The 26,834-nt window shown below is 41.6% G+C and overlaps 1 protein-coding gene across 1 annotated transcript in view; it reads right to left on the bottom strand.

Moving 5' to 3' along the window:
* Positions 1-5,720: 5,720 nt before the first annotated feature.
* The window catches only part of ELAPOR2 (endosome-lysosome associated apoptosis and autophagy regulator family member 2), a 29,781-nt gene continuing 8,667 nt past the window's right edge, over positions 5,721-26,834 (bottom strand). The window contains exons 7-20 of the mRNA XM_082498364.1: positions 26,332-26,512; positions 25,445-25,573; positions 24,407-24,497; positions 23,124-23,226; positions 21,744-21,881; positions 21,189-21,452; positions 20,099-20,272; positions 18,437-18,626; positions 14,795-14,891; positions 13,497-13,598; positions 11,099-11,225; positions 10,133-10,311; positions 8,969-9,134; positions 5,721-5,954 (exon numbers count right to left, since the gene is read on the bottom strand). Of these exons, the coding sequence (XP_082354490.1) occupies positions 5,895-5,954; positions 8,969-9,134; positions 10,133-10,311; positions 11,099-11,225; positions 13,497-13,598; positions 14,795-14,891; positions 18,437-18,626; positions 20,099-20,272; positions 21,189-21,452; positions 21,744-21,881; positions 23,124-23,226; positions 24,407-24,497; positions 25,445-25,573; positions 26,332-26,512 (2,001 nt within the window). The 3' untranslated portion in view covers positions 5,721-5,894. The remainder of the gene's footprint in view (positions 5,955-8,968; positions 9,135-10,132; positions 10,312-11,098; positions 11,226-13,496; positions 13,599-14,794; positions 14,892-18,436; positions 18,627-20,098; positions 20,273-21,188; positions 21,453-21,743; positions 21,882-23,123; positions 23,227-24,406; positions 24,498-25,444; positions 25,574-26,331; positions 26,513-26,834) is intronic.

Genomic DNA, 26,834 nt, shown 5'->3' with positions numbered 1-26,834 from the left:
GCTACATATGAGATTGTCAACCTCTTCTCCCTTTGTACTCAGTGGAGAGATGTAGGCACAATTCCCTGGCTCATCTCAGACCGTCACTTTAGGCTGAGGTGAATCTCTCCAAACAAAGGCTAGCAGAGAATGCTCAGGTCACAAAGTTTGCTCTGAAAAGAAAGGCGTCGAGTCAGATGATATTCCACCCCTAGAATCTACGTTGGTGTCACTGAAGCTGATTTATAGCAAGTGAGGATCTTACAGTCCCGGAGGTTTCATTAATTTTGATAGCACTATTGAGAAAATGACCCACCGTCTGTGTCTGAACAGGTGATATGAATACTTAGGTGGTTTGAAAGCCACTTACATGAGGGTTTTTCACAAAAAAAAAAAAAAAAAAAAAAAAAAAAAACCACACAACACAAAAACATGTGGAGTTCCAGCCCCACTGATTGTTCCCAACATTTTTGTACTTTACTTGTTTTTCTCTTAAGAGGTTTTCACTACTTTCCATTGGATGTCCAGGGATGCAGATTATGTGGTGTGGCCTGATGATTCAAGTAATTCAGTTTCACAACACAGCAAAACAAAAAAGGAAAATGTCAAAGTCTGGCAGAGGCTTTGCACACCATATTAGCATGAAAATCTCCTGAGGAAGGGATTTTATTTATTTTTTTTTTATGTTGTCTCACATCATTTTAGTTTCTCTATTTAAAACAGTTTATAACTTTTGTTCCCATTTGTGCAAAACTTGGCTTTAGAGTAAAAAACTCTTCCGGACTCTTTATTACTCCCATCATATATAAAGATTTGAGTCATTCACCTCAAAGCACAGTGGGTCCTACCACGGTTCCTTGCATGATGGAGGGAAGCCCCAGGTACCTTGGCTGTGAGCCTGAAGAGTCGCCACACTGCTCTGAGCCCTGCAGGCAGCCAACCACGGGAAACGCTGGGGACGAGAGCAGGGCTTAACTCAGCATCTGTGGTGCCTTACTGGAGGATACAGAAAAGTTTATTTGTCATTCAGAAGCCATAACTTCAGAGTACCTTAGCTCTCTGATGGTGCAAATCAAAAGTGCAGAAGGGTTTGTGAAAAACTGATCACTTTCTGTTTATTGGCTGAGCTGAAAAATAAGACTCAAAAAGATCATCGCAGGTCAATCTGAAGTAAACAAGGTAGGGGGGGTGATTTTTTGTAGGAGATGTTTCTTTTTTAAGTCTTGAGTGAAGTTTGAAAGCAAAACCAAAATCAAAACATTTTATTTTGTCTTCAAGTGATTGTTTTTCCTGAGTTAATTGAACACAACTGGTTTCAGGCATAGCCAAATAAATCTCAAAAGGAATTGTCTTTTCAAACTGAAAAATGATCAAAACCTATTAAAAAAAAAAATATCATGTTCTTCCTGAACAAAGCAAATCCCCAAAATCAGCAGAAAATGTCCAAAATATCCTGGCTCCACCCAGAAATCTCAGCTCTGGTTAAAGAAATTTCCACTACAATCCTTCACCCAATTAGTACACTCAGAGTAAAGGAGACAAAAACAAACCCTTAACTCATCACCACAAGCAGTCTGATGTCCATGATGTCATTGCCTACTCATTAATGCTTGAAGTCTGCAAGATGAAAGGCAGAAGCTGTTCATCCAGAGCCACCTCAAAGGTTCTCAGCAACTTTGGCAAAGCTGAGTTTTGTCGCTGCAAGAAGAAAAGAGGCCAAGGCCAGGCTGGGCGGTTTTTGCAACAGGAAGGGGATGGGTAGGTAGCAAAGACTGGGGGGCAACCTGGAGTGCTAATCTTCTCGTTTCTCCTACCTCTAAGGAAGTGGCCGGGTCAGGAAGGGGCTTCTCTCTCCCCAGCAATGCCACTTCCCTACACACACCAACCCCTCCTTTAAGGGCAACAACGGAAAGCCAGACAACGACTTTCTAGTTTGTTGCCATTTTAAATACGGAAGGAGGCAAGGACAGGAATGGGCTGTATATAACACCAAAACTCTCAGAGGTCACTCTCGCATGTCTTTTATCCAAGCAAACACACATCCACGCAACCTCGCTTTAAGTGCTGTTAGAGCACCAGCCTCACAGTACATGGGGCCTCAGAGTTTTCTTCCTGGTGAGGTCCACCTCTATACATCCAGGGAAATAACCAAAACACAGTGACAGCTTCTGATCTACTTAGTTCTCATGTCTGCCTCATTCCTGCTGCACATATTCAGTGCGGGCACATCCAACCAGGTGACTGGGGATGTCACTATATGTTGTGACACACACACTGTATATTTTAGGATGACCCTGACCTTTTACTTCTGCTCCCATCTCCTTACGCGCTTGCCTAAGAAGTACTGTTCACAAGCATTCAAGTGCAGCAAGAAATAAAAACAAGGGGATTCAGTGAAAGAAGCATATAAGGGGAAAGACTAAGAGAGAACACCAGCAAAGACAAGCAGAACTTCCCAAGAGTTCTCTTGAGGTTATCATTCCCTATTACATTACCAAGAATAGCCATTTAAGGCCTCCATGCTTCACGATACAGACCAACCAAGAGCATTCCTTGCTTAGGAAGAAATGTCATCCCCGTTGGCGTGTCAGCACCAATTGTAGCTGCCAATTCTTACATTGAAGCACTTGTGTTGGCCACTGCTGGAGATGAGTGAACAACTGCTGGCTCCTAAATGGTAATAATCTTGTCTGATTATAATTAAGTATCTCGATTTTATGGGTACTACTGGCTCTGGCAGGACAGATGAACCAAAACTGTAAACTTTCCCCCTAACAGATTCTCAGAACCTCTTTTGCAAGAGCAAACAGTCTAATCCTTTCTTTGAACAAAGATGACAGCTCCTTGAAGCAACTCAATAACTTCCCATTGTGGCTCTAAGACACTTAATTTTCCCCAAGCCTAGACTCTTAATCAATCGTATTACATATTACCAACATCAACCAACATAATCAGAGCCAAGATAGAATACATTCTTTGCACTTTCCCCCCTAGCAAGCACTGTCAAAGCTGAGACAATAACATTCTGCTAATTTGCCAATAATTTATAGAGACACCACGAAAATGTGTTTAATCCTCAAAGAGATTCAGTTGCTTGACTCCAGATTTCAAAGAAAAGCATGCAAATGCAGCAATAAAATGTGTTGCGTTGCCTTTAATCAAGTGAACACATAACAGACTAATTCACATTGGTTTATGGCATCAAATAACAGTTTCTGATGTGATTCCATGTGGGAGAAAAGGGGGAGGTTGCTGTAAGTATATTTTGGCAGAGTACTAGAAGAGGTCACAGACAGCTGATTTCTTAATGAAGCGTTAAAAGGCTTCCAAAATTTGCCTCTTATGGGAAAACTGAAACTTCCCCTCTCTCCTGTATCTTTAACAGAAAGAAAAGAATAGCAGAAGTCAGCCAAAATATGCCAGTTTTAACTTGCTTAATTGTTGGAAAATGCAATTTTCTTATTTTAAGGTAAATGAAGTCTACAGTATTGGTTCGTATCCCACTATGTTAGCACTGCACCAGATATGCTATTAGATTGCCTGGAAGAGTTTTCAACAGTATCATGACAAACCATTTGGAAGCAGAGCTGAGAAGGGTTATGCAGCAAAGTACATCAGAGCTGACAAAAAAAAAAAAAAATCCAGTCTCTATATTATTTGGAAAATAAAAGGGAAAGAGAAGGGAACCAAATAAACTCTCTGTGGTATTAAGTCAAATTATATATAGTTCATAAAAATTAAGGCATTTTGATGTTACAATGATATGGGTCCAGTGATGAAAGCAGAAATTATGTTCTGGAGAATGAATTGTAATCATGGTTTGGAAAACATATGGAGAGAGAAGGGAAAAAAATAAAGGAGATGTAGACAATGCAATTTGATGGCAGTGCTCTACCCACCACTGCAGCCCTGCAATGTTCAGGTAAGGCTGCAGTTCCACCAAACACCTCAAGTCCACAATTTCAAATATATTTTCACTTTATTTTATGAATGCCCATCAGATATATATCTTTGATGCTACAGCACACTAGTTGAATAAAAATCAACAACATAAAAACCCTCTTCATAAAAGATCCAAGAAGTGAAATCCCAAAGCCATAACCATTTACTCCGTGAGCATACCACCTTTGACAACCATATATAAATGACATCATGACAACAAATACAATGTACAATAATAAGTGTGCAATGGTACAAAATATACAAAAAGGAATGTGTATTTAATATACATTCAACAATACCCCATAAAAATCTTTGTTGGGAAAGTGAAGTGCCTTTTCAAGAACAACAAAAAAATGTACACCACTTCAGTTAAGATGCCTGAAGTATCTCCCATCAAAAGAGTAAAGCCTGTGTTCTTTGACTGGAGATAGAAAATAACTGAGCTGAATTTTTCCTAACAACAAAAAAAAAAAATCTAAACTTCATAAAATTTTCATCCACATCTATACTATAATAAAATATTTAGAGTGCAGAAAAATCAGTTTAATTTAAATTTTAGTTAAAAGTGGGCCCTCTTTTATTGATAGATCTAGCTCAGTCATATAAAATCAAAAATCTATATTCCTTATAGTAAAAAGACCATTTCTGCCCATGTGTCTTTTCTGGGTTTGATGCATTCCACAATTCACATAATTTTGCTATAACGGAAATATGACTCTGACCAGAGGTCAATACAAGAATCATGCCTCATTTTCTCCTGGCTCTACACAAGTCTTGCATAATTTTACTCAAATATTTTTTGCCTAAGTTTCAGATTCCTTTGAGTTCAACCTCAATGGGAATTTCAGGAAATTATTACAGTGGATATTATGAAGGTCACATGCTTATAATGTGGCTGATTTTATGAAAAAGTCCACCTAGCCTCCAGTTTTCAAGGCACCATTTTGTGCCCTTCTTCCAAAGCAGGTACTTGCATTGACAGCAGAAAGCATTTAGATGCTGAGCTCTGCTGGGCATCCATCCTTGTTCCTTGCATGAGTCCGGGAATAAAGATGTCTGAGTGTTTCTAATAAGCCTCCCAACTGACAAAGCTGATCCCTGATTTCCAGAAGCAGAGATTCTTGCTTTACCTCCAGAGTTCAGGCTTTGCTGGTTGGCAGCCCAAGGGAAGGTACTGAAACTGTCGATGACCTCCCTTGAAAGGACAAGATTCCACAGAGAGGGACAAGTGCAATTTGCACTGTAGGTATCACTTTCCTTCTCTTTACTGCCTATAAACTCATGGGCCCAGACCTACAATTCATACAACAGCAGTTAACACATTTAAGTTTAATAGCACCAGGTTTCACTCCAACCATGATGGCCATGACTTGGGCATCAGAATGGGTTCAACTTGCAGGTGCAACACCGTGCCCCTTGTATTAGAGGCCAACACAGACCATCCAGCTCTTCAAAGCATTAAAATCAAAAGAATTTTCCAAAGTTCAAAACTCACCTGACACTCTTTCCAAGTACCATTCACAATATTGATTTTAAGAGAGACTCATCGCTATGCTACTAAAGGACAATACACAACCTTTGCAGGAGGTTTCAGGCCTCTCTGAAAATCAGTTCTTATGAATAAGTGTAGAAGGAGTGATAGGAAATGAAAGGTACCTATAAATCACATGGCATGCCTGCGCGATGCCCAGGTGAATGCAAAAAATTCATGTTATTTGCAGTATGTATATCTCTTCCTGAGTTGAATTTCATTCCCAGTATGGAATCCAAGCGTCTGCTTTCTTTTTTGGCAAGGTACTCAATCACATGGTAAGGCAATCCAATTTTCTGGTTTGCTTCCTGTCTTCTGTCCTCCTAAATAGCCAAGCATTTCTCACCAAGATCACCACTACAATGTGTGCCAGAATATGTTTAAAATATGGTCCTGTAAAAATAGAAATTAGGTTTGTTTCTTTGAAGGCAGCATTAATTCTTCATATATTCTGGGATCTTGAAGATTTCAGCTGAACAGATTCAAAATGATCTTCCTTTTCCTGCAATGGAAAAGACAGGTTCCTATCAACTGGGATTCCTCAAATTCACTCCAACAGTTACTACAGTCATTTCTTCTCTTAATGTCTCCAGAGCAGCCTTTGCCAAAGACTTCACTTTATTTCTACCACAGTCATTAAGTGCACAGTTTGACCCTTTATTATTTAAGAACACTACTAATTCTGTAAAAAACTTGGAAAATCAATAAAATTATGCCATATATATTGTTCACGGTACCTACTGTAGAGGGTAGGGGAAAGTTTGCATTTCATGCTCATAGTATAGGACAGGCAGAGCTGGGAATTGCAAGGTAATTATATCTATGGTTATTATTACTTATGACTATGTTTCCTACAACAAATAAAATGTTTGGAGCAAAGCCTGTGAATGTGAACACCACTGCCTCACTCCTGGATTCCCATCCCAACTCCTCCTCTGGGAGACCCACAGGTCAAAAAGAGTCTACAAATCCTCTGCCATCTTAAAAATCAGGGTTGGAGGGTTGCGTTTTCTTTCTGGTTTTATTTGCCAGGTGACAGCCAAGGCCGTCTGGCATCAGGGTGAGAAATGTGGACGTATGTGTTGTGTGAACAACCCAATGGGACATGCAGAAGCAATGAATGAAGGAGCCCTAATAACACTACTCACTAGAAAATGCTGGTTCTTGCTTCGGGTACCTACCTTTTACACTTGTTGATGTACACAAACAGTTTGGAAACTATGCTAAACTAACCTCATGATCTGATCTTTAAAGCCATCCCCCTCAGAGGTCAGGACAGCCTAGTGCAGAGGAGAAACTTGTGCTACACTAGCCTACTGCAGAGTATATATTTCTTGTTCTGAAGGACCTGGTATTGTTATGCTAGAGACAAGAGATGGAACCAGAACAGCCTCCAATCTGAAGCAGCTTCATAATTCTTTAACTTCTATATTCTCATTAAAAATAACTGTCATTTCTTTCTGTACTACAGGCCTAGCCCCGAATTCCTTGGGTACTCAAAAACCACTAATAGCTTCATGAGACACTTTGCTTCATAGAAATGCCATTGCCTGAAGCTTGAACATATAGTTAGGATACTTCAGATTTTTCTTTATCTCTCCATTTACGTTTCTCCTTTTTTTCTCCCCTGTTTTCCTCCACATATTTTTTTCTGTATTTTGCATGCATATGAGGCAGGAGATGAATTTCCTCATCTTTTGCATAAATGAAAACCGATGCCTGTAACATTTGTCTTGGAGAAATATATATTAAATTCCAGTTATCTGCAGGGATACAGGACACGGATTTCAGTAAGCTAATGAGGTACTGGAAGCTGAGTTTGCCAGCTATGATTATCTAGCAGGAAAAAAGGAACCAGCTTAGAAATATCTGACAGGCTTGTTTAAAAAGGAGAGAATACTCAGGGAGCCTGCTACAATGGATATAGGAACTTTAAAAAACTCTTTTTGAGTCCAAATAGGCATTGAAGTGGTCTGAATACTAAAGTACTAAAGCTTACTTTAAAGAGAAAAAAAAAAAAGCCACTTCTCCCACGCTCTCGTCTCTATACTTCTAATCAGGAAGGAGCCAGTGGCTGGTGCTGCAAAGGGAGTCAGAGAAGCTTTTACACTTATCAGGCGTTCAGCAAAACATGACCCTCACCAGCAGCACTGGTCATTACGCTCAGGCAGGGCCAGCCAAGCCATTTCATGGACAAAAAACCATCATCAGTATTTCAAAGTCAGTCCCTATAGGATTCCAAATGGAATCAACTTCCATTTTTGCAACACCACTACAAAATTTGATGTGATTTGATTTTATTTACATTTTCAATATCCTTAATATCGAATTAAGAATTAATATTGAATTTCTGCCCCTTTCCACAAGGAACAATATTGATTTTGCAAGACAAATAGTCAGGCTGGGGTCAAGGGGAAGTTCCGCATACTAGCTCTGTAATGGTAACTTCTCCATGGGGGGAGATCTGGGGAGCAGGTAGTGTGGAAAGAGGACAGCAGTCTAATAAAAAATGTAAAAGAACAAAGAGAAAAGAAAAGTAAGGGAAAAAAAAGGAGGCACACAGCTTTTAATTACATTGCACTCAATCACAGAAAGGAAAAAAGTGAGACAAGAAAAAAATGTCAAAATTAAACATTCTGAAATATTATTTGGACAAGAAACAAGAGAGTGACTTTTAAAATAAATTTTTATTATGATCTTTTAAGAAACCTTCCTATTTTGAAGCAACTCATTTCAGCAAAACTATTTGAAAGGGAAAATGTCATCCACCTTTATCCTGATCGTAATAGATGCCCCAGCTGGATTCCTTTAAAGGCATCACTACCCTTCCCATAGACTTCAAGGCACTTGAGATAGACACCAAAGTGCTTGTGGGATCTACCGAGATGGTCCTCTATTGCTCCTCTCAGAAATGTTCAAAGGACACCAAAGATCTTTGTGCTGTGAATTCAGACAAGTAACAATCTGCATCACATGTGCTGCGGAAAAAATGCTTTTCACTGTTGCTTCCCACTGAGTTGAAGGAGGCTGCTGTATGGGGTAGCAGGCTGTGGCTGGTGCCTCCTCTTCAACCGAGTCCTACAGTACTCAAAAATATGGTTCTCAAGACAGCCATGAAGCCAGCCCAAGTGAGCTGCCAGCAGCTGGCTGGTGGCTCTCTTCCCAGTGTTAATTTTCTGCATCTGTAATAGTTGTGTTTGCCTCAGCAATGGAGGTGTCTGGTAGGAACCCAGGAAGAGGGGTTCCCCCCACCACTGACTGCTCTCTTAGGTATCACCCCCCATGCAATAAGGAATGCTGCTGAAATCCCTCTGCAGAAGACGGAGCATTTACTCAACACTCTGTAACAGTTCCTATCATTATCCACGCTGTGGATTTCAGCGGATCGTCTATGGACTGGGCGATGTGTGCGTGGGAGGCTGCGCAAAGCACTGTGCAAATCACAGCCTCATCACGTCCAGTAACAAATAAAGGTAATAATTATTTTTAGTACTAATCGTAGTAATTACTACTCACCTTCGTTGCCAAGGACTTGAGCTTCCCCAGCAGTGACTGCTTATTTGAATATACTATTTCTTCTTCATTATCTTCTCCTTCCATTATAGCACAGCTGTCAGCAGCTGGCAGCTCGCACTCTTTGGAGTTCGCTGTCATCACTAATTTGGAATATTTATACTCCAGCCTAAAGATACAAAGCCAGACAGGCATAGGGTTTTTTACAAATGTCCCATATTCAAGGTTTTTGCAATTTAGATTATCTGCAGCCCTTCCACATAGTTACTTCTGAGGTATTTACTGGAAATTAGATATTTTTCAGTCATTAAATACATGTAACCAGAATAGCGTTAACAATATGTCGAGCTCCTGCTCTCCAGATTAGACATCCATACTTATAAAAGAGCCATGCCTTCCCAAAAGACCACGGGTAGGTCAAGAGGATTCCCTGCATGAAGAAGTTCAAGCTGCGTGCTGGTTGGGGCAACAGCAGGTCTGACTTCAGTCGGTTATCAGAATCTGCATCACACTCCTGCCCAAGGAGGCTATGAGGGAAAGGAGAGATGTGTAACACTGTGTGGTAGGAGGCAGCAAGAGGTGGGGACCATGATACTGGAGTCTGCATTTGATGAAGCTGGATGTGCTACAGGGCGATGAAATCCCGTGAAGGTGGAATCATGTTTGAAAACTTATGGCATGAGATTTGGGAAGCAGAGGACAATGGGGACAGGGAACAGTCAGTATGTTCAGTCTGAGAAGCAGGGATCTTTTGGGTGTGTACCAGACATGTCCTGCCAAAATAGACCTAAGCAACATACAGTCAAGAACCTTATTTTAGCCCAGCTGAAAGTGACTAATTAGACCGAAGAGAGATCATTTTGGTCTTCAGACCGTGAGAAAGTCGTGTTGCTGCAGGACTTAAGGTCAGCTTCAAACTCTTGGACGTTAAAAAGGCCGTTTCTATTGGGAAATTATGGCATAACAAATTACTGTGGATTTTCTATACTTTCCTCACTAACATTTTTGATAGCCACTGTTGGCAGAAGAAACCTCAGCTTGGTGGATTGATCCAACATGGTGTTTCTCATCAACATTGTCATAAGATCAGGTCCATGAAATGTCTTTCTGTTCACTACATCAAGCTTTTAGCTTACTTTTATATGGAACACAATTTGCAGTACTTACTTCTGGTTCTTCTTCCAAAAATAGCAGGTCAAGGCTATGAGCAGAACAGCTGTGAAAGCACCAACACCAGCTCCAACTTTTAGCCAAAAATCCACTGTTTCACAAGTGCTGGTCCTTTTTTCTGGCAAGGGAACCCCTTTAATGCAATGCTTTGGCTCATTCCACACATACAAGGTTTCCTTTCGAACGGAAAACAGAAAACATCAAAAAGTGAGGTGCTTGTAGGAAAAGACAGAACTATTCAGAGTTGATGAAAACAAATTGTTTTCAGGTAGAAAGGTTAGAAAAGGTTCTTTTCAATGAAAGCAAACCAAAACATGTACTTCAGGGGTTTGGATTCTAGGTGGAATCATATTCTCTACTCAGTTGTCCCCTTGAGTGTGCCTGCAAGTTCGGACATGGCAAAAGGATTTCCTCTTCCGTATTGCTCTTCACCAAGCACAATCTGCTTGGACAGTAATTGTGAAAGTGTTGTGCTTACACTGGAGCTGTTGCTCAACAGGACAGTTCTGAACCTGTGAAAGGACTTCCTAATATTGGACTAGAGAAGGCAGCACCAAAAAAACTGCAAGCAAGGAAGGATGAATTTCTGAACTGAAATTCTGAATCCTGCCCTAGCCTGCCCCCAACGTTTACAGCTATTAAAGGACTGAAGTCCTTTGGGCACTCCATCCTTCACAAATAGCTTGCTGGCATGTATGAATCCACACAGTAGTTCATCCCTACCCACGTAGCTGGTCAGCACAAGCCAGCTCTCCTCCAGGAACCCCGCTGCCATGGGCACAAATATCCCTGAGTCTTCAACACAGCACCTCACCAATGAGACTTGCACCCGGACAGCTCAGAGCCTGGACCGAGATTTCCCAACTGTACCTGCACTTATATGTCAGTTTGCACACCAAATTTCAACAGAGTCCAAGTTAAACCCAAATCAACCCATGTGACCTGGAGACATGGGACCTGTACCTGAAATCCTTTTTTGCAGGCTCCCTCAATCTCGTGGTAGTCTTGCTCCGTGCAGAGAGGGCAAGCTTCTGCGCTTTCCCATACAAAGTAGAAAGTGCATCCATCGCAGGTGCCTGCGGGACATGAGCTGGGAGGAGAGCAAAGCTTAGTTATGAGTAACGAAACACTCTGGGATTTGCATCCTCGCTCCACATTCTGCTGCTGAAGATTGGTAATGGTAAGTACAACAAATGGGTAAACATCCATCAAGTCAGCAGACGGTAAAATCTGGGGGAAGAGATTTTCCCAGTTTTTAAGATGCTTTCTCAAGTGAAAACAGATGTTGGGCTGTCAGAGGTCTAAAATAACAGTTGAGTTCCTGGCAGAGAGTGCTACTCACTCACCTATGATGAAGAGAAGAGAAGAGAAAGAAGCAAGCCTTGGAGATCAGCAGAACTACTCCAGCGTTTCACCAGCATGGGCTAGCCCAGCATGCACCTCTATCGCTGCTCTCCTGAACTGGATGACTGTTCCACATCGATGCTGCTATCTGGTTCCTGCTGTTGTTCTAATGATGTCTGGGTGATTTTGTCCATACAGAATGGACTTGTTCTGTCATGGTTAATTACTAGAAGGATGTTCACCAGTTAATGAAGAGATAACAGCTTCTCTTAGTCTAAGAAAGAGTAATGACCCTATTTTGTATTCAGCCTGCGGAAGAAAGTTGTGCTGGCAATGGCAGGACATTCACGCAGCTTTTGTTACCTAACGGATGCAGTGGCCAAAAGTCCATGCAGGAAGCTAGGTCACGTAAATGTGAAATATATCCATACAGCAAAATGGATTTAAAGTTTTTTTTTCTATGTCATCTGGACAGCTGTTATCCTGATCCGAAGGACTGAAGAATCCACAGTCCTAAAAGCCCATTCTGGCTTATCCTGATTTGGATAACTGACAGCTGTCCTCTCTGGAGTATGGAACATTTTTTTCAATGTACATGGCAAGAGCATTGGCAGACCTTTCTCCTCAATCTCTTTCATCTTATACTGTAACTTCATGTGATACTAAACAACATGTCTGGAGGATCAAGGAGTTACGTGCAGTATTATTTGACATGTAACAGATACCTCACTGCTTGAAAATAGCTGTCTGAGTGCTGAGCTAATCAAAGGGGACTGGGAAAGGAGAAGTCAACAAGAACTGAGATAAGGTACGTCATGTTAACTCTGTGCCATTTCTGCCCATGCTCACACTTTTAAAAGCAAGGCAGGTTACTCCTCCCTCACTACTGGTTATCACAGCTCACTTCGCCTTTAACCTATAACACAAGAAGGACACCTGGAGGATTTTCACACGGCGGCTGACAGATCGTGGCTGGTTGCCCAGCATAATCTGTAGTGTCAGGTCCCTAAGAATCTGGGGTAAGCATCTCCAAAGGCGGTCAAACATCAATCACTCATCCATCACCTGTGAAGTAGATACCTCCTTGCCTTCATTCAGGTGAGCGTGATTCACCCGTCCCAAGAGGAATAGGGATCAAAGAGGATTCCACACTTCTCACACTGTTAGCTTTTGGGAAGAGGACTTAACTTTTGGGAAGGAGGATGAGTGAGAGGGCTATCCGCAGTTTTATAGTAACATCCAGACAAACTAAGATGAGCCTTGACAGTGAAAGAGGAGGGTTATCAGAGCTGAGGGGAACTTCTGAAGAATCACAGGGTGTCGCAAAAGAGCAATGTTCTTTTACTGTTTTTTTCTCTGCAATTTTTCAGGTGCCAGCAGAAACAGAACTTTGGAAGAAAGAAGCTTTTAGAGTCACTTGAATCAGAGTGAAGGGAACAAAAAGTCAGGCAAATTGAACTCAACCAGTACAACAGGTCCAGGATACAAACTGGAGTGATAAGACACACAAATAAATACATATAGAGCTTGAACTAGACAGAGTCAGGGCTCACATAAACAGTGCGACAGCAGATTTCATAGTTCCTAGGACAGGTTGCTCTTTTTCAAAAAAACGCTTTGTCCACAGCCACTGCTGTAGATCAAGGAAGAAAAACTACCTCTCAAAGCCCCAGCTAGTTCTAATAAGGAGGCCAAAGATCAAAATAAGGGACTGAAATAAAGGAGAAGTGGAGACAAGAAAACATCACTACATTTTGGGTTGGCTTTAAGCTTGGAACAACCTGTCCAAGCTCTAACCTCTCTCACCGCACAGCCTAAGTACAAAGCAGTTGGTCTGCTGGGAGGTGATGGACACACCGCCCTTCACCTAGGAGAAATGAGTGAGACCTCCTGGGTGGCTGATGAGGGAGACAGCATTCCTCATTGCTGTTAAGTATAAAGTTACTAATGAGTCTTGTAAAGATTACCTGAGGAGAAAAGGCTTTTTGACACTACTAGGATACAAATACTCAAATACCTGGGCACAGAAAGCTCTCCTTGGTCTGGTTTGTTGGGGTTGCATCTCATTGTCACAACAGTTGCACGGCCATTTTCACAGGAGGTTGTCACTGTTGAAGACCTAGTGTCAAACAAGAGGAGAAATGTAATACGTTTCCACTACAGTAAATACATGTTGCTCTTTCGTAGGTCTCCATCCATTCATGCAACTGCAATACTGAAGAAATATCCTTTACCACAACACTTTTGCCTTTTTCAACTGGAAGGAAAAAAAAAGGAGCAACAGAAGCAGGGTAGGTTCCACCACTTCATTTAAATCTCAAAGTGCTCTGAGATGCCACGCAGGGAACTGCTCTGTTTTTCTAGCCAGTTTGAATTCTGCTGAGTCAAGGAATAAACCTGCCCCACAAAACAGAATAGAACGATTAGAAAAGAGAATGGCAGGTGCTGTGGTTGGTACGTTATCTGCTGGAGAGTTTATGATGGCTCTCTCCTCGCCTAGTAATCCGAGAACCAGATTGTCCTGAAATAGCACAAGACAAAGGGCACTCAAAAAATGGACCTTATTCCAACAAGTTCATAGTATACTCAAAGTAGGGTCACTGGTGTGGGGTTCAGTTTGCAGAATCAGACATGCAATTTAAGTATCCACATACGCATAAAGTGTTGATATCCAAAGTGCTATAGCCAATTAAGATCTATCACTAAAGCCAACACAATCAAGAGAGACAATCAGTAGAACAAATACAGGTATGTGCCTTAAGATAAGCTGAATAGCCCTAGGGGCTCCAGAGTCCAAGCTTAGAAAGCCAGTTCACATGAAGATACCAACATGTAGACATCTTAATTGAGGTGACATTTGAGCTAATTCTTACCCAATCTGAAGTACTCTTTTTGTGGAGAAAGTTAAGAATAGGAAAAGCACACTAGTAACTGTTCAGGTTGGAACAATTATTTTTAACTTTGATTAGTTTGGGTTTGTAACATCAAAGTAAATGCAAACGAACGTGAAAGAAAATATGCAACGGGAAGTGGACGTACCAAAGCCGTATATGAGAAATTATGGAAAGGAACATGACACTGGAAGTGGCACCTGGATGAATCAAAGCTCTGGTATCACTCTGTACAGATCAAGTGTTGAGTAAACAGTGTTTGCTGATTTCATAAGATGTTCTTCAACATGCCAATCAATATCTGCCAGATATTGATTAAAGTGATAAAGATTAAAGGTGGATTAAAGCTATCCCCTCACAGTATTAGTTTCCTTTAAACAAATGAAGAGATTTGATGTACCAATAAACAGTATTTTCTACCTACTTGAAAAAAAAATGCACATCAGGTATTTTGCTTGGAGAGGGAGGAAACATATCTGTCTTGATGCTGATATTTTCCAGTGTTGTTTCAACGGTAGCTCCTGAAATTTGAGAGGAGAAAAAAAAAAATGGAACAAGCTAAGAATCGATTTCTGAGGGGTTCACATATAACATTTTCTCAGTCTGAAAGGTACGGGTCTCACTTAATAGCATTTAATGACTTTATACATTTTCTTCTATTCTAACTAAGCTTTGCAGATTTGTATGTTCCTCAGTCTGATTTCTTCATAAAGACATAACAAAACAAAAAATTAATAAAACAACACCAGTGTAAATAAGTTTTACTCTTTTGTATGAATTTAAAGCAACCACGGGATATTACAGAATCATAAAATAATTTACATTGGGAAAGGACTGCTGATCCAACCAACTGCTCAAAGCATATGCCTAGAACGTATAGCCCTAACACATAACCATGTAACACCCTGAGCAATCTGCACTGCTGTGGGAGAGAAACTGAAAGATGCAATGACAAGATTCAGAAGGAGTCGTAGGCAAGCCTTGATGGCACACTTTGGAACAAGTGACAGGCTGGTGTGTGGAACAACACAGGTTACACAGCTCTGCATGGATTTTGGAGAAGAGTTGAGAAAGAGTAAGATTGAAGTAACCAAAGTTCTTAGAGATCCTTCCAACCTCATGAACCAAAGAAGACAGAAAATATTGGTGCTACATAACAACATTTCAGAAGAAGAGACAGCTGTACAAATGGGACAGGCTGCATCCTTCTAATGAGGTGAAAAATTGCTCGAACAACAAGAAAAAGTGGTAGCAGCCAGCAACTGGTGGGAAGATGGGAAAGACTGTAGAAAAGAATTTTTCCACTCATTCTTGCAACCATTCAGACAGCCTAGCTGAACTCTTAAGACTTTGACTTGACTTTGACTTGACTGACATTATATTTGGGAGGACGATTCACACAGCTGGAAAATCCATGTCTGGTTATAACCCTTTTAGGTAAATATAGTAGATGACAGTTCGCACTAGACCGTGCTGCCCGGTGCAGGACAAGTCAGAGCCTGGGACTGTGAAAGCACATGGATCGATGAGCTCAGTAACATTGCTCAGGAGGGCTTGCAGGTGAGAGATAGCTACAGTTTCTCAAAAACAAGAACACTAGAAGCAAAATCAAGAGTGAAAAAACCTGTCATTCTTCAGAGGACATTAATTATATGGCTAAAAAGCCACAATGACTCTCGCAAGAATGACAATGACTTTGACTAAGAGTCCACCTTGGATCAGAACAGCAGTAAGAGAGCAATTCAAATAAAAACATTGGCACGATCTTAATAGAGGAGGAATACAGAATCAAATAAAATCAAAAGTTATGAGTTACAGAATTATAATGGATGCTAAAAACTTCAGGGAAAAACCTGTGTTTGGCAACACTAGAAAAATTATAAGTTCGGAGCTTTTTTAGAAATACTAGAAATAAAATTACATCTTATGGATGGGAAAGGCAAACTTCAACCATTTTAAAATGTAACAATTGTGATAAAGAAAAGGCAGCAGAAGAGCCTGATGTCTTTTCTCTGGATTAGGAAAAAATCAAGACTATCTCTTTGCTTTCCAAGACAATGACTGAACACCTCATTCCTTCAGTGGCAGGAGAGGATATTGGCATCTAATTGGCATGCACGCTTATAAACTAGCAAACCCATACCTAGGAGTGACCTTTAATGGAGCTTTTAATGATAGCGCAATGTCAAAAGACTGTTGGAGAGCATACGGTGAGCCAAATTACAATATGGCTGACAAGATGAGGCAAAATAACAGGAATGGGAAGTGGAAGATGGGTTTCAGTTAATGGACAGATACATATGAGTGACAGTCAACATGAATTTATGGAGAACAGCTCTTGATTTACAAATCTGATTTCATTGCTTGAGTGCTAATGAATTTGGGTGCTAAAGAAAATTATGTAAATGTATTGAGTATTTCACTAATTACTTCATGAGATTTTAATTAAAAAGTTAGCAGTGTAATATTGATTAAGTGCACACTCTGGATTAAAAATTATTTAATCAACCAATTACAAAATTATCCGTCCATGGGAAATTGTCATCAAATACGGTATGTCTCCAGGCTTCTCTAGTCATTGATACTGGAGTCCCAAAATGCTAGATTATCATCAGGGATCTGCAAGTAACTACATAATCACTGTTGGTAAAGTGTGTAGATGAGACAAAGATTAAGAGGAACTGGAATGAAATACAGAGCAACTTGGTTCACTTGGTAAGCTGGTCCCAATCACACTAAACATATTTTAGTGCAGATAAGTGCAACAAGGGATGAAGGCCAGTCCTAAGGAAGAGAGATTTTCCCTTGGAAACTGTAACTCTGAAATAGATCTAGAGTGGACATCAGGTCCAAGAAGCCATCATGAAATCCCATGAGTCTGAAGAAAGAAGGACTCAGGGATTCCCTCCTTGCATGTAAATACAAACATGGAAGTGATTTTTATTGCCACTGTAGTGAATTAAATACTGGAATACTATTCCATTCTGATGCCCATGCTTTAAGAAAATATAATAACAAGTTATAGAGGCTGCAGAAAGAGCCTCAAAAAAAATTATTCAGAATTTTGAGAGAAATACATGATAGTAAGAGACTTAGAAGAACTTGGTCTACTTAGTTTATCAGAAGAGCAGACTGGGAAGGATGTGATGATTCCAGCACACAAAATATTTCTCCAAGGAGGAAAATGTGGGTGTGAAATGGAGAAAGAATAACAAGAAGTAAGTGCTGAAAACTGAAGCCAAGCAAATTCAAAAAGGAAACAAAATACAGAGATGGCGTTTGATCAGTGGGAAAAAATACCAATGACTATGGCAAAGCTTTTATTTCTGGCAGTCTTAAAACTCCAGGTTGAATGCTCCTCCAAAGACGTGCTTTTGTCAAACATGAGTTTCTGGGCTTAGTGCCAGGGAGAAAGTACAAACACTCAGTGCCTGTAATGGATAGGTGAGCAGACTAAATGACTTCATTGTCTAATCTGGCCTCAGACTCTGGGAACTTGTGAGCCGGAGCAATGCAAGACTTAATGATGTGCACGGCCCCATGCTGCCCTAAGCCTCCTCCTTCCTCGCCTAATTATGTCCCAACACCAGCTTCTTCTTCTGAAATTGCCCGAGTGGGGACTTGGCATGGGCAGAAACACTTGGACTAACGTGACTACTACATTGATTGGTCTTGCCCTGCATGAGGTGGGTAAGAAACATGAAAGAAAACCAGTGCCTTTTAATTACATTCTCCAGATTTTTGTGCTGAAATTCTATGCACCATGGGACCCACCAGACCAAACACAGGGAAGAGTGAGTAATATGGGCGTGGAAAACAAAGAATGGGAGCAGCCCTTGCTCTTCTCCTCTAGCCATCAGCTGAACTGAAGCCGTAGCAAAAAGTGATGGCATCTGTCCAGATCTGTTTCACAACTCAGGAACAAAGTGGGACTGAATCTAGGGCTGCCCCTTCACTCTTCCTCCAAGGTAACGCAGCACCGCTGAGCTGAGAAGGATTTACTCTGCAGCCCTAAATACATGAGAGTACATCCATAACAACAGTAAAGAGAAGACAAACCGTGTACCTAAGAACCTGTCAGCAAGGCTGTTGGACTGCAGAGCCAGGGCCGTTCGGAAGCCCTTGCTGTCCGATGGGATGATTGTGGACTGACAGACAAAAGCTCCCACAAAATTGGAAAAATCTTCTGATTCTGCAACCATGTCCTTCAGAGTAACATCTGTGATATTGTCAGTGCAAATAGCCATCTTCTTCCCCTGTGGACAATCAGGAAAAAATGGGGAAGCTGTTGATTGTTGATAAGACATGAAAAAGTTTGGGAAAGGAGAGATTGCAAACTTCCTGATTGTAAACTGGATGAGTTTCATTACCGCACCTTAGAAACAAATTGTTGTTTCTATCATGAGAGGGACAGATTGCAACAACAAACTGTGCTATTGTGAAAGCGCTGATTAAAGTCTTGTACAGACCCAGAAACACGATGTCACCTCTGGTATGTGTCTTATCAGAAACCTGTGCCACGAAGCACTCTTTGTTTATCTTGACAGCACAGTGTTTACTTGCAGAGCATAATAAAATGGTTTGCAAGGGAAAACCATATTTCCATTGCCTTTAAATAGTATACTGTAGAATACATCTTTATTTGGGATTTAATCCAGAGAAAATATTTTCGAAGCACAAATACATGAAGTCCCTAAACAGATATATAGCCTTCAAGGCTGCATCAATGTCACATGTCCAGACCAGTGCTAGAATCTCAGAGCAACAGCAATGAAAGACAAATCACCAGACTCAGTTGTCCTGACAAAACCCCAAGCACTCACGACCTAATTATATGGTTGATAGTACTGTAGTACCACAGTAGTAGTTTGGGAAAATGAAGACCAGATCCACAGGGCGAGTGAGCACATTTGTACCTTTGTGGATCTAGTTGTCAGCAGCTCTAATCCAGGTGGTACTTAAAACACACATCTAAGCCTGAAAGTATGCAAAACATGGCAAAGAAATGTGACTACTCATTTGCGTCAACTCATGCAAAACCTTTGGCACATGGGAAAGGGACTTAAGAACTTTACAGGGCTGAACACTAACATAGACTACATGCACTGGCTTTCATGGGACAATACACATCACTGGTACTGCTCCAAAACTTCAATTTATGTATGTGACAACATGCTCTGGTACAGTCCAAGCCCCAGACAGAAAAATCTTAACTCTGAGGCAGAGAATTTTTACCCCACTTTCAAAGGCTGCAATCAAAGTCAGCAATGGGTACCTTGGCCACTGGCAGAGAGCAGGGTGACCAGGGGCTCTTCTGACAGTGACATCTCCAGCCAAGCCATGAGGGAAACATATAGAAAGAAGTTGGCAACTGAAAGACTCTGACTCTTCACTTAAGTTCCTTGGCGGCAGCACAAAAAGGTCAGCTTTGTGACCCGAGTGACTTGAAGGCACAAGAAATAAGAAAAGGTAGGGATGTGACAGGTTGGGTTTTTTTCTGAGCATTACTTATGCCTAAACCACTGTCATATCCACTCTGGAAAATCACTTGGCTGATCAAAAGTCATCCTGCACTGCTGAGCAAGGTCCAGAGGGAAGTGTTTGCATGGTGTCGGTGACAGCTCAGCTATAGCGGAGTCCTCATCCTGTCTCAGTGTGATCCCACAGAACACCAACACAGGCACAAATTGGTTAATCCCCCCCAGCTCTCAAGATCAGCTGAGCTCACCTCATTCCCACACAGGCTGATGTTAAAGAAGTGGAAGAACTTGGTCCCTCGGGAGGTGAAGCTAGGTCCACTCATCAATGAGCCCACCTGGCTGAGGTTGCTAAAATCGTAATTCAGGCTCTGGTTACCCTTGATGTATGACACCAGGCAGTCACTGAAGCAGGCAGAGTGGTCCTTCAGAGAAGGAGAGGCATCCATTAAAGAGCAGTTATGGACCAGAAGCAAACTGTTCACCTGGGAGTCGAAGCAAGCTGGTGCAGACAGGACTGCTTTCCTTGTTAAGGATGGAGTGCAACTTTTGTCCCACTCCTGTAATTCACCCTTCCCTTGGGAGAATTCCCATTCCTGTTTCAGTCCCTTGCAATCACCTATCAGGACTTCAATGTTCCCCGAGCCTGGTCTTTCTGCTGTCTGCTGCACTAGCCAAGAAAATGCAGTTTCTTGCTTTGTTTTGTTGTGGGCGCTTTTAGGAACTCAATGTCCCAGCTTAAAGCCTCGTGGATAGACCAGAACACGGCCTCAGTTACACTTGCATCTTGCAAAGGAAACACAAGAAACAGGTCAATAAACAGGGAGAGGATATGAACCCAGCTAGAGGTAGGCAGAATAGGAACAAACTGGACCAGTTCTTCAAGTGTCTGTGCAGGTCCTTGCCAAAGGATGCTGCACATGATAAATGTTTATCTAGGCTTAAGGGCAATTTCATATAAGAGGAACTTGTTACAGGTTTCTAAAGGCACAGAAGTATCATCCAGCTGAGGAAGTCCCTGAGTTTAAAACAGCAGCAGTCCAGGACAGCTTTAGGTGGAAGTAATGTACAGGTTTGCCCGGTTCTTACACTGTACCCAGTACAGCTTCTTGAAATGAACCTTTTTTTGAGCCGGTGTGGTCAATTTTATCTTCTTATTGCATAATTACAAACAGAAATTAGGCTAGGGACATATCTGGAAGAATGGGTTCTTTGGTTATAATTCTACTCCAACGCTCACAAGGCACGTACCTGTAGGAAAGCACTAAAATTGACCCTTTGAATGCTTATATCCCAATAAACCCTGTCTGCCCATCGCTCAGAGACACTCGGCTTCTATACCTTGGTGCTCTTGCTGCCAGGCCCACACGGAATGCAGGCCTCGCTGCCGTAGACCTGGTGGATGGACAGGAAGGTGTTGGACGGACACTCCTTGCACAGGCTGGTATCTTTCTCGATGTAGTGTCCCGCCGGGCAGGGCACGCAGGATGAGCCAGACTGCTCGGAGCCCAGCGCACAGGCCCGGCAAGAAGAGGCGACCCCATCCACTGCATTGGTCACCGTGATGGAGTAGATCTTTGCCATATCATTGATGAACTGTCTGCTCTGGAACGAGAGCCAAGGAAACCACCACGGTGTCATCATGCCATTGCATTTGGACACTAACCACAGCTCTGTGCACCACTGCACCAATTCAGGGATTCACTTGCATGCGTCTGTCTTTCAACATGGATCCTTTCAACATGGATCCGCAGCTGCCTCCCAAGGACTGCTGTATGGTGACAGCCACTCACCCCTTACAAGAAGCCTGTGAGCTTCAATGGAGGGCAAGAGCTCTGGCAGTGAGTGTCCAAGGAAATCTGTGCTGTAAAGCCCTGTACATACAGAAGTACTTACATCTTGGCCCTCATTTATTCTCTGAAAGGCCCAGGTGAACGTGAAGGAAGCATTTTTGGAAATGATGTGAGTGTAGGATTGTTTCTCCTTACTTCTTTCCCATGATTCCACCACATTGGTGTTTTTTCGATTAACATCCTATAAAAGGGACATTAATTTTTAAAAAAAAAAAAAAAACAAAAAGTATGGTCATACTACTCTAAACTGTAGTGTTTTATAATTTAGAGATTAATATACATAAAGGACTTTACAACTGCATTTAACATTTAATAAAGGAGAGCAAACATATTTATTCTGTTTTGCACCACTGGTAATTTTTCACTTGAGAATGGGAATATCTATCCCAAAAGATGCTCTAGTTCCTACAACAGTTAAGTTCAAACTCCTATAGCAGGTTATAAATCTTATGAGGACAGATTCAGCACAGTGGTTCTTTCAGATTTGAAATTCTGTTTATGCATAAAACATGTGGGTACTAGAGCACAGGAAGGGGAAGGCCAAAATTCAAAGAAAAATTGTAGTTTCCGCCATGTCCGTATACCCACTTTGTCAGTGTCTCTGGTGAAACAGAACTGAGGCCAATAAGACAGTGTCAAAGTTTACACAAGAAAAACCTGTTCCATGTTCATGTTTCTTATCCTCCATCAGCTGTAAAAGTTCTAGTGAAAGATGTTTTTCCCTTAAAACAGACTCCTTTAAATTACCGCTAAAGACAAGTTCCTTTAAATCACCACATAATTTCCACTTAGTTCTCTTTATATTAAGAACAGATTCCTGCAAAGTACCACTAAATAAATAAAAAATTAAAAAAAGGACCAGCTTCCCTTTGCAATGGCAGGGGCAAGGGAGCCATCACAGATTCAGTTACATTCCTCAGCTGATGGACTTTCAACAAGTAGACGAGGAAAGTAAAAAACTCAGCACTTTGCTTTCACAAATGTCTGTCTTCTGCCCTACCAATTCCCCAGGTCACTGATGGGATCAAGACTACATTTCCAAGTTTTCCGTTTCCCATCCCTCTGTCGCACATCTCGACTTGTGACTATATTAAACTTCTGGACGTTAACTCAACCACACAAAAGACACTGAGAACTTTATCAGTCAGTTTAACCGGCACAAATTTGGCTTTTTGGAGTCCAATGTTTCCTTTTAAAATAAACAGACAACCAGGAGTGGTTCACAACTCATGTGGTGGAGGAATTTCGCTAGGTCGTTCATTAAATCCTTCCTGCAAGGGCACCGCAGATATTAAACTAATGTCGTGCTTAATCTTAGTCATAATAAAGCAAGTGCAACTAATCACACCTATGTAGAGGTATTAAAGTGGCATGCGGAATACCAGGCGCGGTCCTCGGTCATGGAGAGAGAGGTCTCGCTTACCGCCATAAAGTACAGCACACAATCTGCTGAACAGATGGTCTCAAAAATAAAAGTAATCCGTCCTAGTTCTGACCCGGTTGCTCCTGTCACTGATGTCGGAGGTCTGTTTAACAGAGAAGGAACAAAACATTTACAAGATGCTCCCCAGACAGGCAGTAGCCAAGCCAAGCCTTCAAACTGCCTTTTGTACAGTGGGGAAAGCAGCAAATCCTGTCATATAAAACCCGTCCTCGCAGCACTGCGGAGGCCGAGTTTGCACAGCGGCTCTGCACTGGGTATTGGGCACAGCAGGATGAGTTTTTAAGTGTCTGACTTCTTTATGGTGCAGTTCCCTCCTTATAATCAGCACCCAAATTTGACCGTATTGGTAGGGAATTTTATCGCTTAAATGCATTACATGCTTTAAGTGATTTACACCGCTTTAATTGCATCTGCCCCCCACTGGTGGGAGACGCTTTCAGGAGTTTCGTGCAAACCAGAAGTATTCAGGGTGATCCCCTGCAAAGTATTAAACAGTAAACTGGGATACACCGGTTGCCTCTCTTTTATTTTAATTGTTCTTTGCCCGTACTGTAAAATAAAATCCAGGGTTTGCTCATCGGGTGTAAGGAGCCACAACCCCGTTCGGCTGCGATACAGCAAAGGGAGGGTGAGGTTCATTTTGCCATACCTTACCTGTCTTAATATTTGGCACCTGTCTTAATATTTGTCTTAATATTTACCTGTCTTAATATTTGTCTAAGCTTACTCTTTGAACAAAAAAAAAAAAAAAAAAAAAAAAGAGGCACAAGCGTATCAAGCAGCTAATTCATCCTGTCTGAGGGTCCAGGAGAGGTGGGATGTCCTGCTCTCCTGCGGTGCCTGCCTCTCTCCACTGGCTCCAGGGGAAGCACAGGCTGCGCCAAAGCCACAGTGCAAAGCAATGCAGGTTTCTCTAAAACACCTTCAGGACAAGCACCAGTATCCACTGCATGGCAGGTTTAGATGGTTACTTTGGGATAATTTAGAAACAGAGAATATCTTTTCTCAGTTTCCAGGCAGCCAGCCGGCTGGCATCTCGCACGGAAGCTAACACTGCTGAAGGTCTTACAGAATCATCTGCTGCAATGGGCTGACTGGGGACACAGGAACAAAATCCAAGTTTCCCCTTGTCTCGCATTCATGACATCATTGCACTTCAGAAAGGAAATCTCTGTTCATTCCAGGAATAATGTGAAATAGGAGTAAGAGGCAGAGAGAAATGAGAAATAGAAAAAAAAAAAAAAAAAAATCCCGTTCCTTACTTAAATCCTGGGATGTGCAGGTTCAAGATAAGATAGTCATTGTCAGAGCCTCCTGCCCCGCTCTGGATGTGATCACCAGCAACCTCCCAACCTTCACAGGATGAAAAAAGAAAAAAAAAGGATGGTTTCTGGGTCATATGGTAAAAAAATTTCTATGTTATCATACTTTTTTAAGCAATTCAGTACCTTAGTACATTTTAAAGATATCTGGTATAAACTATGAAGCAGTATAACAATGCTTCTGAATGAACAATTTTAGCAATTCTATTAACTCCTGATTTTATAGCCAAATGTCACCTTGAAATCAGCACAGCAACTGAAATTCCCTGACCTGTGCTGTGCAGCTCGAGGGGTCGATCTATCTGATCTCTTCAAGCCTTAAACCAGATACTTCAGTGCCCCTCTGCTCAACACACATAATTCAAAGCTTGAGTTACATCTGCCTGACCGGGCAGATCAGGCCAAAGAAAATCCCTCAGAGAAGGCTGGAGGTGGGAGAAGTCCTGAACGGGACCATTTTCATCCGTGAACTGTGACTGCTCTCTGCTGCAATCTTAGCACATGTGCAGAGAGAAAGCTCTGAGTGCTAAATGAACAAAAATCAAAGTTTTCCAGAAGAATTATGTTTGACCTCAAAGGGCATAGTTATCTGCATGAAAGCAGATATCATAGTTATCTGCATGAAAGCAGATAAACTAGAGAGAAGTCAAATAGTTGGGTTTTTTTCAATGGGAATATTCAGATGTATCAAAGTCTATGGTGGAATAGGTCCTTGGCTGAGGGGACTTCACATAAACTGCAGCTCCTGCCCTCTTCTGGTATACAAGAGGGTTTTTTATTTCTTCTTTTTTTTTTTTTTTATATTTAGTGACACTGTCTTCTACACGAATTTTCAAGATTGGTGCAATTAAAGAGATGGAGGGAAACTGTTGTGACTCAGACAGTAAAGAGCACACTCATTTTGATAGGTGCTCCATTACAACAGCGATGAGCACAGGAGAAAGACAAGCACGTAACAACATAGGGAGTTGGGCTCACCGTTCATCCCGTCGCACTTTGAGTTGCCGACATTAAAGCAAGACGTCTTCATGTTGCCTGGCAGGATGTTCCACCACTTGTACTCAAACCCAAGAGCTGGTTCAGTCCCAGCAGGGCACGGCTTGCACTCTGCAGGACAAGAGGGCAGGAAAAAGAAATCACACAGCCAAAGTGCATCTCAAACAGTGTTTTAAATAACATAGACATTACTTTTTTACTCTCTGGGGCAAGTAATGAGGAAAGAAAATAATTTATTTCTTTATAATTAAACTGCCAAAGACTTATCAGGACCAGAAGAGTAGAAACGAGACCAGCATTTTATAAATTGCAGATCATAATCTCATGGCGAGTAATCTGCAACTGATCCTCCAATCCCCCTTCCTGTTTTAATGGCTTCAGCTGAAGGTTTGATCATACTGGTAAACATGAGTTACCAGAAAATGCTGTAGGTGACCATTGGACCAATATAGTTCAGAATCAAGAAGCCAGAGTTTAGGCTAGACTATGTTGGCAGGGTACTCGTCTGACAATGCTTAAAATGAGATTTTCACAGGGAACAACTTGGCATGGACAGCAGAATGGGTGAGGAGGAATTGCTGATGGTAAAAGTTCTGATTCCCTTCTCAGAATCCCTTAAAATAATCCTCAGGGTGTTTATACCAGCCAAGAAATGTATCCAGAATACAGCAGGTCAACTTAGAGCAGAACCCCTGATAAGAAAGGACTTCAGATAGCAAACAGATACCCAACTCCCTCTCTCCAATGTTATTTAATAAGTATTTTATGCAAAATGAACTCTGACTTATGATGATGTGTCGTTAAACTAAGCCACATGCAAGCAGACGACTGCTTCTGGGGACACAAGCAATTTTTCTGTGGACTCCTACCCTCTGTCCCATCCGAAAATGTGCCTGGTGGGCAAGGAGTACAGGAAGATGAGGCATTGTTGTAAAAGCCAGGATTGCAGGGTGGACAATCCTTCCTCTCTCCAGAAGGAGGTAGAGTCAATGCATCGGGGAGATCCTCTTTGCAGATCTTGGGTTCAATCCATTTGTACATGATCTGAGTCTGGAAGGAGAAGACATGGTATGTTACAAAGCTTTAGGAATGGATGCACCAATCAAGGTCCCCCTTGTAAATGAAATTAGGGTATTCCCAAAGTTTTAGGCCAAAAAAAGACCTTGCACATCCAGGACAACAAAGGGAAGGGCGGAGAAGGGAAACAGAAGTGACTGGGTTCGCAGGCAATTCCACGATTTCAGGCCTTAAGAGCAAAGCAAAAATGTGGAGCTTAAAACAATTACTACTGTTCATTCCTATTTATCTAGAGCATTTTTCCATGAAAATGGTTCTGAGGAACGTTGGATAAATAATTCTAACCACCACATAA

The sequence above is a fragment of the Vanellus vanellus genome (genome assembly GCF_965231255.1).
Source record: "Vanellus vanellus genome assembly, chromosome: 1".
Classification (NCBI taxonomy): domain Eukaryota; kingdom Metazoa; phylum Chordata; class Aves; order Charadriiformes; family Charadriidae; genus Vanellus; species Vanellus vanellus.
Note: the sequence above shows the minus strand (reverse complement) of the source record. Positions and strands in the feature narration are given on the sequence as shown.